This window comes from Muscardinus avellanarius, assembly GCF_963383645.1.
Source record: "Muscardinus avellanarius genome assembly, chromosome: 9".
Taxonomy (NCBI): Eukaryota; Metazoa; Chordata; class Mammalia; order Rodentia; family Gliridae; genus Muscardinus; species Muscardinus avellanarius.
The window spans coordinates 55,608,766-55,624,212 of NC_137795.1; the positions used below are offsets into that span (position 1 = coordinate 55,608,766).

At 33.6% G+C, this 15,447-nt stretch overlaps 1 protein-coding gene across 1 annotated transcript in view; it reads right to left on the reverse strand.

Annotated features, from left to right (window-relative positions):
* Positions 1-565: 565 nt before the first annotated feature.
* SEMA3A (semaphorin 3A) overlaps positions 566-15,447 on the reverse strand; it is a gene marked incomplete at its 3' end in the record, with an annotated part of 211,311 nt that continues 196,429 nt past the window's right edge. Inside the window, exons 16-17 of the mRNA XM_080701418.1 lie at positions 2,946-3,088; positions 566-1,021 (exon numbers count right to left, since the gene is read on the reverse strand). Coding sequence (XP_080557544.1) covers positions 566-1,021; positions 2,946-3,088 — 599 coding nt within the window. The remainder of the gene's footprint in view (positions 1,022-2,945; positions 3,089-15,447) is intronic.

Here is a 15,447-nt window from a genome sequence, read left to right on the forward strand (position 1 = left end):
TATTCCATTTTTCTTCTGGATGATGGATGGTTTATGATTTCTATATTTCCACAGACCATTTCATTCAGTATCATTTTCTTTATTTTACTCCTCCAGTACACACAGACAGGAGTGCTGGTAGACAACAAGTATCCTTGAATCCAACAATATTTTGGAATATTCATCAGCTTAGTAAATCCATGCAGTTTATTTTAATCTTTTAGTTCAATAAAATGGCTTTGCTGATGCTGTTTTTCTCCTTTGGATGGCAATATGGCAAATGACATTTTTATTCTCAGGCAAAGAAGAGAGCAAAACTGTACAGTGAAATCTCATAGGAAACACAAAGTCTTCTAGAGTGAACGTCTGTGCTCACCTGTGATCTCTATTAGGTGTTGATATTATGAAGAAAGCCTATTAGAGAAGTTTCTCATGGACTTAATTTATAATTGGTGGAACTCAGTTGAATTTCCCACCATTGTAAACATCCACATAATGCCATGAAAAAGTTCATGTATATTGCATTTTTTCCAGTTATTGTCTAGGCAAGTTTTTACTTGTTTGAGGTTTCTAGAGGTAAAGTAGCTCAGACACTTCTGGGTGCCCGCTCAAATTCGTGGGTCCTCCTGTTTCTACCTTTCTTGCTTTCCTGTAAGTGCTTCCATTTGTTGCTGTTCCCTTGAGTATGCCCTGGCCTCTGCCGACGTTGTTTTCGGTCCCTTTTCCAAACTTGTTCACAGAATTCATCCATTGTGTTCAGGTTAGGGTGGTTGATAAGCTGCATGAAGTCTCTGTACCACACCTTTTGGCTAGGTGTCATGGAGTGGGACATTTCTTTGGTCTTAGAGCCATCTCCATCATCATCTTTATGAAGAAGTTCTTCCAAATGTTCTGTGTCAATGACTTCCAGGGTTACTTTAAGAAGAGTTTGCATGAATCCGTGTTCCACAGCATGGCATAGGTAATTTCCAGAATCCTTCCGCTGTAGACTACGCAGGAGAAGTCCTTGTTCTGTCCTGATGATATGATCATCCACTCTGATCTACCACAAAGAAAAAGGTACAACAGAAAAAAATATATATATATATGTGTGTGTGTGTGTGTGTGTGTGTGTGTGTGTGTGTGTATCATATACATAATCATACATATATGATTTAAAAATTAGTGCCTGTAAATGTTTAGATTATTTGTTCGGGCATATTTCAGTAGTTAACAAAATTTTAATTTATGAAGAGAATCAAAGGATTTTAGGAGTTATGGTATCTGTCAACTGTTTTTAAAGTACACTGGAAAATATCTTCGTACCTGTGTTTTGGTAGAATTTTGTATTATAACAATTTAAAATATTTTAAAAACTGGAGGAAATAACTAATATGCTTTTCCCTTTATAAAATGGGAAGTATATAAAATGACACAAACTTAACATTAAGTACTGAAATTGGAACTATGGTGCTAGGACATGATAGATGATTAGAATAAACTTATTATTAATTATTTATTATTATTAGTAGTAGTATTAGTAGTAGTAGTAGTACTGGGGATGGAACCCAAGGGCCTTCTACCTCCGGGCTACACTCCTAGACCTATTTTATATTTTATTTGTAAACAGGGTCTCTTGAGCCAGCTGAGGCTGGCTTCAAACCCATGTGATCCTTCTGTCTCAGCCTACCAAACATGGGGATTACAAGGATGCGCCACCACGCGCAGCTTAGAATAAATTTACGAGAAAAGAAAAATAAAAGTCAGCAGTTGGGCAAAGTAGAAGAAATAAATATGAGATTCAAATTCAGTAATTATTTGATTTATTAGATCTTGGATATGACATAAATAGGATGATATGTTGTGATGAATAATCTAACCTCACCATTTTGTGCAGTTTTACTTTTAATTAATGTGACTACTAGAAAATTTTTAATTATACAGCTTTTATTTTGAACACAACTTACAATATAGAACTTGGAAAGCCTAACCTCAAAATGTGTAAAAATCAATTGGCGTTTGCACAATGTCTTTCTACAGTTCAAGTTTGCATAAAATGTAAAAAAAAAAAAGTGGGAGTATCTCACCTTTATATATTCATATTATTTTTGTAAAATTATTTGCACACAATAACCTTACAAATGAACTAATCTGATTCCCCTTGTAGATAGCTTTAAGGGCTCAGAGTATTCTCTAAGATTTTTGACATGCAATTCTTTGCTTTTATAGAGAAAAACTGTATCTATAAAGGAGAAGTTGCCTGATGCTACATGGTTATTTATGTAAGAGTTGGTACAGGAACCTCATATCCTTCATCATAAATATATTATTCCCTTCTCCCAATTTCTTCCCATTTAAAGAGGAAGTTATAAAGAAAGGAAAACATGTTTGGATGGCATAATTAGTTGATCAAGCATTAAAATAAGTAGGAATATTTGATTTTGATGAGCAAATATAAATTATAATTATTTCATAGATTGCCACAATAAGAAATATGGAAACTTTTTAACATATATCCTAAACTGTTTCTGAGCTAGAAATGCTTATGGTGGCACAGTTGTTTCTTCAACTTCTAGCATAAAGCCTGTGGTATAATCAACCTAAAGTGAATATTTGTGTAATTAATGAGCAATTAATCAATTAAGAAAAGAGTTCCTAGTACTTTCTTTTTTAAGTCATCAATGCTGGGTTCACTTAATAATACATGTTAGATAAAAACAACGCAGCCAATTGTATTCCTGTAGCTGATTGTGGTGGTGCAGGCCTTTAGTTACAGTACTTGGGAGGCTGAAACAAGAGGAGTGCCAGTTCAAGACCAGCTGCAGGAATTTAGAGAAACTCTCAGCAACCTTGCAAGACCCTGTTTTAAAGCAAAAATTTAAAAGGGCTGGCATTGTAGCTTGGCCTTAGAATGCATTGGGTTCAAACCTCAGTAACACACACACACACACACACACACACACACACACACACACACACTCCTGTACCTCTTCTTTTCGCTCCTCATTTCTCCTTTGGAATTGCCAGTAGACCAGTGCTCGCTGTGACTTTGGACTGCATTCCAGGAACGTGCTACTGTTTTCTACTCCATAGATAATTCTTTCTTCAAGGCTGTGACCATGGTGATTATCTAGACAATGACAAGAAAATGAAATGAGAAAAAGTTAGGGAAATAATTTAAACTTTCCAAGATTTTTATTTTGAAATTCAGGAGACAAACTGTTGCCAAGTGGGAAGCTGTTTTCAACTTGATTCAAGATGGCAGAAATGTCAAGGATGTAAGGTTTTAGAACCCAAACACCTACCTAAATAGAGTAATCATTTCATTTTGGGTTGCATAAAACAAATATTTAGAGAATTTTCTACCAGCAAATAATATTATCTTAACAAATTCAGTCATGTGGTAGTAAAATTACATATTTTTGTATGCCATGAATAATCCTCTAGAAGAGGTTATTTTGTTGCAAAACTATGCTCTAATGGAGCCAGTTTGTATTATACTGTCCTCTAGCCGAAAATTTTTTGGACTATGCTTTTTGAAAGAAAGATCTGTTTCTGAGATATTATTTTTCCTCTTTGTGCTTGTTTCTCATCTGTAAAATAAAATTCACCAACCAATATTTATCTAGCATTTTACAGAAGGTAGAGTTCAGGAAGTTTATTTTCCCCACCAATAACCCTTAAATAATCCACAAGTATGTCCTGAAAATCAATTGGTGTGAAATGTTTGAGATGGCTAAGAAGAAAGATGCATAATTATAACGCAATGTGGTTTCAATTGTCCTCATTTTAAAGCGACACATCTTTTATTATTTTTAAGAATTAGGCTTTAGAATATGGCAAGAGTATATAATAAAATGCAGCAATATGAAAACCTGCTTCCTGATTAAGTTTCTATTATTTTACCCTTTGTGTAACCTCTTTCAATGTGGTAACCGAAACATAGCTCAGATCAAAAGTACAACACAGAGAATCTAGGTAAAACTCATTTAGAGAACAAAACTCCATGTTATCTTGTGTAATCCTGTTTCCATTATGACATCCTGTACAATCTGGAACTCATTAAATTCATTTAGAAAATAATAAATATATTTTCACATGCACAGAAAGCTGACAGTGAAGACAGATGAAAAATTTTTGCACTCTACTTCAAACCCAGCTAAGTTTTTAATTGAAAAAACACACCCCCCTCCCCTGCCATTTTCTGGCATCATTTTGACAGTTTTACTCTTGTCATAATCAACGGAGTACTTTTGTCTGTCGTAACTGATATGATTTCCTCTCACTAGGTTTCTAGCTCTCCAGTACCCTGCTTCTCTCTAGGCCCTGTGCATGCATGCCCATGGCCCATGCATGCCTGTGGCCCTCAGCTCCTACCCTCACCCTGCTGCAATGGACCTTTGGCCTCCATTTGTTATCTCTAGGGAAGTCAATCTCTGTGCCTGTTTTTCAACTGCCCTGGATATGAAGCAAATTCTTCCCATAGTGGGAAGTGTCTGCCCCTTCTAATTGAAAGATCAATCCCCTGGAAATAGAAAAGAATAAGAAAAGATTGAAATATAAAGAAACAACAATATTTGACTGACTCCATGTCACACTTTTTTTTTATATTAGCTATGTGTGTGATGCTCTACAATGAATATAGCAGAATACTGTCCGTCTGAAACTATGAATGCATCTTGAGTTCAACAAACATGGTACGTGTTACCATGGTAGTTTACAAGACATCTGTTCCCTGAATAGAGGTGAATTGAGGTGCTATGTCCAACAGGGGCCAGGAAATCCAGTGTGGTTCAGGAACTACCATGAATGATCTGAACATCTATTCACAAAAGGTACGCTCCTTACATTGAATGCATAATGTCTGTTAATTTTTTCTGCAGTATAAATTTGTTTGACTGAGAAATCCTTTTACTCTTAGAAAGATACTTTTTATTCATTATATATGAATGAAACATAACATACTTGGCACCATGATGATAACAATCTACTTGATTTAGGGATAAACAGCAAATTATAAGTCATGGTCAGCAAGCTCTGCAGCCATGTCCCCTGCACCTAGTATTCTCATGTAGAAATTTGTGAGAGTAGCTGATATGACTCTTGCCTGACCTGTTTAAGTTATCATCAAAATGTATAAAATTCTAGGGTATAAGTAAATTATTGACCTCCAATACAGAACTTTTTTGTTTATTTGTTTGTTTCTTTGTTTGTTTTGCGGATCTGGGAATGGAACCCAGGGCAATTGATCTCCAAGCTACACCCCCTGCCCTATTTTTTATTCTTTTATTATTTTGAAACAGGGTTCACTAAGTTACCGAGGGCCTCACCAAATAGCTGAGGCTGCCCGCAAATTGTGATCCTCTGGTCTCAGCTTCCTCCGAATGCTGGGATTACAAGTATGTGCCACCAGGCCAGACTTCAGAACTGTGTTTAAATTCCTTGATACATTAGTTGACACATAGCTAAGAAGAGCAATGTGACTTCCACAGCAGAAAAGTGCTTCACTATAATTGCATACATTATCTTAAAAAACACTGTTTGAGTTGTGTTTTTTTTTTTTAATCCTAAACATTCCAGTTTGCTAATCTTTCTATAGCCCTAGGAATCCTGTCCAGTTGTGATTTTTTCTTCAAGACCTCTTCTGGTGGCAGCAAACCATTCCCAACAGACCAGAAAAAAAGAATAAATCATGTTAAAAATAAATATTTCATTAAAACATTGTGTTCCATCTTATGTACTGTGTCTCTATAGTTGAAGCTGATAGAAGAGGATATAACAAAGAATTTATACCCAGTTGTTTTTATTTTAATACAGAAATATTTTATGACCTTTAAGAAACATCACAGTGTTCAGGTTCTTTCTCATCTGAATGAGATACCACAACTAGTTAACTTGGTTCATTGGCTTGGTGCCTTTAGTTAGTTTGCTTTGATAGCCACTCTTGCCAAAACCTTAAGGTCTCATTCTTTCTCCCTTTCCTCCAAATGACAAGAGAAACATCTTCTAGCTAGTTTTGAGGAAGATGAATGTCCTGTCACAATAACTATCAATCATAGTCAGTACACAGAGGTTCTATTGCATTTCTTTGGTTAGATTTTTCTATTTTATTGTTTTGGTAAATTCTACTGTTATCTCCCCAAAATTACAAAAAGTGAATTTCCATTGCATACAGTGATTTCTGTCAATTTCTCCAGAGTAGAATATTTCTACCAGCAACCACTCAGAGGTAATCACTAATAAATTATAATCTCTTAATTTCCTCTCATTTGATACCTTATAAATAGATACAGATACATAATAAGTACTTTAAGATAATGATTATAAGTCATTCAAAATTTTCCATTCCCTTTCCTAAATTTTCTACTCCAACAACTTATATATAAATTTTGTACTACATAGAAAAAAATTAAAGATCCAAGAATGATTTTTTCTCTCTTTCATTTTTCACTCTTCATTTCTTCTCTCTTTTTCTTTCTCCAGAAAAACATTTATAAACGAGAACACTATTTTAATTCTTGTCTTCCAACTTTTTCTTGGGATGTCACACTATCTATTTGAGTGTTTATTAAGGCAAACAACTCTACATATAAATGGCAGCATAATATAGCTATACACTAAGTACTTCTCAGAGAAGACATTTAATTTAAAATCGCCTAATATAACAAACCTCAACTGAGAAAATAATGTTGATTGAATATTTCCTAAAGGACATAAAATCATCTCTCTCTGGACTAAGCTGGTTGATCTGAGAGCAGTTGTCATGGGGCACATTGTGCTAATGGATAATTGAATTCATTAAGTTCTGTTTGGGGAGGTCCCCTGGCCTATGTGGAAGGAGCACATAAGCACTACTCCATTGTGTTACTGTATTTATGTCACACTATTACTGACACATGTAATATTGTCTCTGTGTTCACCTTTGGGAACTTTTTCTGGTCTACTTTTTGAGAATGATTAAGATTTTGTTGAACAAGTGATTTTTTTTACAAACAAAGTAAATTTTGTGATATTTTCCTTCTAACTTGGCTGAAAATAAGACTGCACAAATTCAGGTTATATCTTTATAACTAGGTAAATACTTCCTCATGAATGTTTTTGTTCTCTGTCAGTATACCTGCTTCTCCTGTACAGCAGTGTTGTTCTCTTTATCATTTGTTTGGTTTTTTCTTTTATTTTTAATCACAAAATTGGAGTTTGTCTTAAAAATATTAGGTTATTTAGCAATTATAGACAATGCATATTTTCATAATTTTAATATGTTTTTGTTATTCCTAAAATATATCCACATAAAATATTAGAACAATGTCTGGACACAATAATAATGCTGCATATATTAAGTGATATTGCTGTCATTTTAGCTGATAGTTTAAATTAACAATTCAAAACTTAAAACCCTTTTCTGAGAACCCATATTAAGACAAATTATGAATGTCTTTCCAACATCAATTGTGTTTCCACACACCCTTGAAATGAAATATTTTCTTCCTCAATAGTTCCTAAAAGTATCTTTTTAATTATCTATATAGAACTCATGTAGTCTTATTTGCTATAACTATTGCTAAACTGATTACATTCCCCCTATACTGTATGTTCCATAATCCTGACAGAAACAGTCAAAAAACCCTAGTGGATATTTGTTGAAAGGCAAATCCAGGCAACTACACTGAATTTTTTTTTTTTTTTTTTTTTTTGTACTGGTGTTTCTGGAATCCCTTCTACCTCTACACGCCCAGACCTATATTTTTATATTTTTATTTGGAACCAGGGTCTCTTAAGCCAGCGAGGATGGCTTCGAACCTGTGGGATCCTCCTGTCTCCACCTTCCAAGCACAGAGATTATAAGCGTGCGCCACCATGCCCAGCAACAACGCTAAATTTAAAAGCTAAAATCTCATGTAACTTTGACATCTTCAAGACAAAGAATTATGATGATTACATAGAATAAATAAATTCAATCAATCCAAAAGTGCATAAGAGTTATAATCCTTACTGTGAAAGAATAGTTCACTGAATTGCTGGTGCATATAAAGGTTTCAAATTTTATTTTTGATAAATTTTATAAAAATCTATTTAAGATATGGTGGGAGCAGATGATAACGAATCACGTATACTCCAAAACCAAAAATTCCAAATAGGGAATAATAAGAAGAGACTGAAATTTCAGAACTCATATGAATATATTCTCACATCTCCAGGGAAACCTACACCTCTGTAGGATCATGGGTAATTACATAGATTTCTACAAAGAAAGCAATCTCACTCAAAAGCATTTTTAAATACATTTCACACTTAGAAGGCAACTGTTTTGAATACAAACTTTTGTCATGAAAATTACCCATAGACAAGAGGGTATAGTTTTTAAATTGGCATAATAAATTCTCGTGGGTTCAATGATCTGAATAGTAGAGCAAAATAATTGAAAGCAATGAAACATTAAAATTATTTTAAAAGCACCATTGTGTGTTTGGATAACACAATGTTACAATATGTTGCAGCTGCTAATGACAAGAAATAATGTTTTTAAGGAAGCAATCTTCAATTAATCATTTCCTCTTTTAGTGGGATAATTTATGGAAATGAAATGAGGCTAATAAACCAGAAAGAATGGGAGGAAAGAAAAAAGTTAAATAAATTGCTTCCTTTTGTAACAACAAAAAAGTCATGATATCCATCATTTGGCCAGAAATATCATATTGCTAAAGGCCTTATTTAGCATTTGATTCTCTTCCAATATAGCAGAAACAGAAGGCATCACATTTCAGCTTTCCATTTATTTCACTCTCATTTTAACCCCATAAATGTCTCCTAAGATTGAAATCTGAATAATGTAACAGTCTTAGAAAATTCAGTGTCATTTGGAGGAGACAGAGATGGATGAAGTGGCAATCTATATATCAATTTGCTCTTTGATTTCTGACATTAATTTTGATGTTCTCCTTTATTAAAATTTGAATTCCATAAATAATAAATATTGCTCATATACTTAAATATGTTAAGCAAAACCTAAAATAGGAGTGTGGCAAATTGATGCAAATTATTTAAATACTTGTTTAGGATATTTAAAAGTGCAGTTATTAGACTACATTAGAATATCAAATTCCAGTTGTTTTTATTATACTGTACTTCTACTATTTTTCTCAATAATACCTAGTGTGGTATTATTGAGGAAAAAAATTTACCAAATAGAATATTGTAAAATTGTGCTACTTCAGCGTAAAGGTCATTACTTAGGTTTCCCTTTCTGGATTCTGGATGATTTTCTCCAGAAATACAAGTGCTTTATCAACAAAAAGACAAGAGTCTTTTTAAGAGTTTAACATTTAGTGGATAAAAGACATCTCTTTAAGCAGCAGTAGCATAAAAGGCATTTCATAAATTAATATATATTGGATAGATAAAAATACTTAATTTAAAAAATGAGAAATTCCAATCATCTTTAACATCAATATATATTTAGTTCCTTTATATTATCCTGGTTAACAACTGATTTAACAACCTCATATTTTAGTGCAGTTTAACAACACTAAAATATATATTAAGTATAAGACAGGGATCATACTTTTATTTATCATGATACTGCTTCATACTAGTTATTTCACTTCTTAGTATGATGATTATGCCAACCATAATCATCATCTGTAAATGGTGGCTGGGTGTGTGTTCATAGGTGTGTAAGCATCAATATATGTATGCAGATTTGTGTATTAAATTACGAGCCTGTGTGTTTCAATCCACCTACTAGAAATATAGTCAATATTTATGAAGTTGGAGGATGGAACTTATTTTTTTGGTGGTACTGGGGTTCCTGGAAGCCCATCTACCTCCGGGCTACACTCCCAGACCTATTTTATACTTTTTATTTGGAAACAGGGTCTCTTAAGTCAACGCGGCTGGCTTTGAACCTGCACAATCCTCCTGTCTGGAGGATGGAACTTTTCAAGTAATAAAACACTTCATTTTTAAAGTCTTATAAAAAAATTAAACTTATAATTTATTGACCTGCCACAATCAATCTGACTTTTAAACTACATTGTTTTATGCACTAAATAAGCTCTTTTTATGGTTGGAGGAAATAATTATCAACCAGCATATAGCATTTCACATTTTAAATTTCAAATATTTTCCAATCTTCTATGAATCTATGAATTGTTGTGATTTGTTTTTAAAATAATATACTAGCCTGAATATAGCTAGGTAGATGAATAAACAGACAGGGACAGGAAATTTTAACTATTTTTCATAGTTAACTTGTTTTATTGGAAAGAGCCCCTTGAATTTTATTTTTAAACACTATCATTTAAAAATATGGTAAGAAAATGGATGCATCATGAGGTAAAGTATGAAGACATTTGGATAGTTACATTGAACACTGTACTTGATACTTCGTGATGTCAGAGACTACAATGCTTCTTAGTAGAGAGCAGGCAGAACCCCAGTCATAATAACAATATGAAGAGGCCTATTATAATATTTGTTTAGTCTATATGAAACATCTGGTGTGTTTTATTTTCACGATTTTATAGCAAATACATTACTAAAGAAAGCACAAATGATCTATATGCCAGACCAAAATTACCATAGGATCATTTACTTTAAAAAAGTCAAGAGACATGGAGTTTAATATTTCACATAACTTTCCCAAGAGATACGATGGGAGATAGAAAATGCCGACTTTCTGAAGCTGAAATCTTCCTTATATGATAATAAAAATACCATCTTGTATTTTAATGATGTGATTCTAATGACTTTTGGAATTAAAGAAAAATGAAGCAAGTTAAAAAAAACCCTGTTTATAATATTATAGGTATATAAAAAGATTGTCTCTGATGACATATTTGAAGACTTTAATGAGCAAAGATATGAGACAATATTTCAAACACCTTCTTATTTGTGTTTTGTGTTCTTTGCCTTACATACATTTAATGTGTACAACTGAAATTGTTTGCTTGAGGTAATATTGGAAGACAACTGTTGATCTTCACCAGTGCAAAGAGTTTCAAAGGGTTTGTAAAAATCACAGAAGATAACACTGCAATGATTTGAGTCTGACATGCATACTCCTTTATATTTTTTGGCATCTCTGATAACAGACCTTGTCCTGCAATTGCTCGAGTTGAGTTGAAGTTGCTTTAATTCAGAAAGAATTTTTTCTTAGATCTCTCAGACTTGGAGGAACCTAATAACCTGACATTTATGTATTTATTTGTTTGTTTGTTTGTTTATTTGGTGGTACTGGGGGTGGAATTCAGAGGCTTTCTACCTCCGTGATATACTCCCAGACCTATTTTATATTTTATTCGGAAACAGGGTCTCACTAAATTGCTGAGAGCCTCACTAAGTGCTGAGGCTGGCTTCGAACCTGTGATCCTCCTGCCTCAGCCTTCCAAGTCCTGAGATTACAAGCGTGCACCACCATGCCCGGCAACCTGACACATATTTAAAACAAAACCGTTACCTGAGATTTGGGTGTATCCTGCTAGTGTATATTCAGAAACTAAATTTTCCTAGGTACCATCTTGTTGTTCAAGGAGTGTTTTTCCTCCTTTTCCCACAAGCTATGATTATGATTAAAACAATTTTTCTTGCTATGTTCCTCTGCACTGGAGTTAGTTCTCATCTGAACTAATACTAAATCATTTTGTGTCTCATTTCAGTACTGGATGAATCCTCTATTAAATGGCCCATTTGGGGCTGTTTTTCTTTCTTAACAGTATATGAATAGTGCTGCATTTTACATTCAGTATCATCTTAAACTTGATGAAATTTGGTAATTTATTAAAGTTAGGGATTTTTAAGGCTGACATCACCTCGTCCATCAAATCTTAAGGCTCCTCTTTGGGACAACAATGCTCAGGTTCAGAGTTGGAAGAGGCTAAATCACTGATGCAAAGTTCTAAATTTATAGCTCTGGAGACCATAAAGATGGCACTGCCAAAGATATTTTATAAAATTTGGGGATGGTTTTGATGCCAACCAAGACATAAATTGAGATGGGCTAGCTGTGCAAATAATTTAGAAGATTGGATTTTGTGGACATTTTACCTTAAGATGCTAAAAAGGAGATGCGTGTATGCAGAACAGCCAAGAGAATGATTAGGATGTGAAATTCAATGCTGCCATTAAACTAGAAGATAGGACATAAAATATTTTAAAGATACAGAAATATACAGTGATGTTATGATCTTACAAAAAATATTGGTACTTATGATGTAGCTTTTTTTTCCTTTCTGGGCACATAAATCATAGCTTGGCTCCTTTTGGTTTGTAAAGAAGGAGGAAAGGGAGATAGTTTAGAGGTAAATTGATGAGGGCAGTCATTTTCTTGAATGCAAAGTTGGACAAGCTCCAAGTCTGCACAGCAATTATTTTAGGAATGGGAAGAGATTGGAAACAACCTGCGATTTCCCTTCAGCATCCTGTATGAGGTGTGATCTGCCAGCAAGAGTGTATTTTAAGGGTTTGGCCACTCATTCTAGTTGAGTGGCCACCAGTGATGGGGACAATGTGTTGGGATTAAGGGAAAGTGGAGGTGAATTTTCTGTTTCACCAGGACCAATTCACCACTACTGCTGTTTTGCATGAGAGGGAAAAGAGTGCCAAGTAAGTGTTAAAGGTTTCATCTAAAGTGAAATTTCTTTTGTCTTAATTCTGGTTTACTTTATATATCTATAGTCTCTCTATTAAAACCTCAGGATATGTAAAATATAGAGTGTTACAGAATATGTTTATCATTACAGCTGGAAATGATCACACTGAAGTATATAATTTGGCTTCATGTTGCTTAGCAGCTTTCTGTGAAAACATCTTATATCTTTATATGTTTCCATATGACCACATATATTTTATTGAATGTGAGAAGTGACATTAGCAAGACAACATACATGATTTAACAGGGCTTGGCTCTGGAATTTTGCCCATCTTACTTTCAAAAATTGACATCAACCATTCCAAGATAATTCACTGGATCTTAATGGTAAGACTTCGACTGGCCAACTGGGAATGCCTGGCTTAGTTTCCAAACATTTGATATTTACAGTAATCTATGGTGTATATGTTTTATGTTTGGTCAATTAGCAACACAAGCAGACAAGGAATAAAGAGGCCTTCAGAAAGGGAATGTTTTATTGCTGCAGAACTTCATGGGCATCTTGCCCTTTCTTCCTATATATCACAATCATCCAAGTTGAATTGTTTATCCTCCCCCCCCTCCAAAAAAAAAAAAAGAAAAAAAATCTTGTAATGTTAAACTATAGCAATTCTTTTTTCTCCACACAGTGTATTCTGATTTAAGAATTAGAAGAAAACATCTTTCGCATTTTACTTCCTTTCTATATCTAAGCAATTCTGCATTCCCAGTCTCCACAGGTTTTGCCCACTCTACTCCATTATATACATACACATATTTTGGTACTGGGGATGGACCCCAAGGACATACTACCTCTGAACTGCACCCCCAGCCCTATTTTATACTGAATTTTGAAACTAAGTCTCACTAAATTGTGAAGGGTCTCACTAAGTAGCTGAGGCTGGTTGGGATCCTGTGATCCTCCTGTCTCAGCCTCACAAGTACTGGAATTACAAGTGTGTGCCACCACACCTGGCTATTATAATATATATTTAAATTCTGAAACTCTCTCCAAAGCCAACTCAAGAATCAATACTTACTAAAGTTTCACTTATTAAAAACAAAATCATTTTGATAAATTATATATATATATATATATATATATATATGTATATATATGACACACCTATACCCAGTATAAGTATTATCTTGAAATACTTGGGTCTTTAAAGGGACTGGATTGCTAAACAAATGCACATATCAGAAATAATCTGTATATATATAATCTCTAACGATTTTCAAAACAGCAGAATGCTCTATACATGATGGCATATAATCAATACATATTAGGTAATTAAGTGCCTCATTATAATGTTTCTTAAAAGATATTCTTTCTGAATATGTTGGTGATAACAATGAATTCATGAACTAATCATTTTTCACAGTAAATAATAGATGCTATTTAGTTTAAATCTACTGAGAATAAAATAAGTATGCATATTATAGCTCGAAGTCTTTAGCTAATTTATTCTTTCAAAAACATTTGTTCTTTCAAAAATGTTTAATTTCTATGTAGTCATAATGCTTTTCTCTGTTGTAGTTCTAGATATATAACCATTAGTATAATAACAAATGTTATATTAATATAGAGATTAAAGTCAAACTGGAAATCAGTTGTATCTTGTTTCTTATACAGCCAATTATCATTGTTTTTTAAAATTCTAAGTAAATAAATTTTTAATATAACAAATTAATATTTCATAATCCATCATTGGAATGGTGCTAATATTCAATATTTTTGCATGAAGTAGCTTATTAGTTGATTACTGAATATTATATTGTCCAATTGAAATATGACATTTGAAAACTTTAAGGAGTGTCAATAATGGCATCATATACATGCAGAAACAATGAAAATGTTCACCTCAATTTAGTGTTCTCTTATTTACAATGAGGACAATGACAGAGAGAAAAGTCCTTGGCAAGAAAAGTTTGTAAGCAAAGTGGTTCCAAATATTGGCTCCATTCATAGCTATCATCTCCTGATACTGCTTCTCTCAAACCAACCTGAGTATATTCATGAATCAGGTACCAGCACACATAAGATTATGAATTTTAGGACAGTAACTAGAATTTGGAAGGCATACTGGGAGCTCTTTGTGTGGCAGTGTTTTTTCAATGCTCATAAAATATGAATATTTTATGTTCCATTAGTTAAGTCAAATCAACGCTACTTGCTGAAAATATTAGAACTTCTTTTAGGATTAATCTAAAAGGCAAGGCACCAAAATGGTTTATTATGCTCAGATACACTGTTCACATCTACATGGTAGCTATTTTTAATTATGTATTCCTCATTGGCAATGTCACTGATAAGTTTCCCCAGTAGAGGGAAGCATGACTTCATTATTAATTGTCTGAAGTGGGGGGAGTGAACTACCATAATTTTAAGGTATTTTTAATGAAGATTGCTTCATAAGCAATTCTAACATTACATAGAAATAAGTCTTGAAATCTTTTAGGAAACTTAAAATTAGTTTGCTCGAAAATACCCAGATCAAGGGAACATACAGTACATTATTATTTGGTATACTGATCACATAGACAATGATGCAAATATCTTCTATGTGACCAGTATACCAAATAATAATATACTGGATCTGTATCCACAGCAGCATACAAATAAATATTTTCCATGGCTTCTTTTAAGACTATATTTTCATCTGTGTGTGTATATGTGTGTTTTTTGGGATTGAACCAAGGTGCATTTTACCTCAAAGCTATATCCTCAACCCTTTTTCTATTTTGAAACAGGGTCCCACGAGGTTGCTGAGAGTCTAGTTATATTGCTGAGGCTGGTTTCAAATCTATGATCCTCCTGTCTCAGCCTCTGAAGCCCTGAGATTATGTGGATGTGCCAA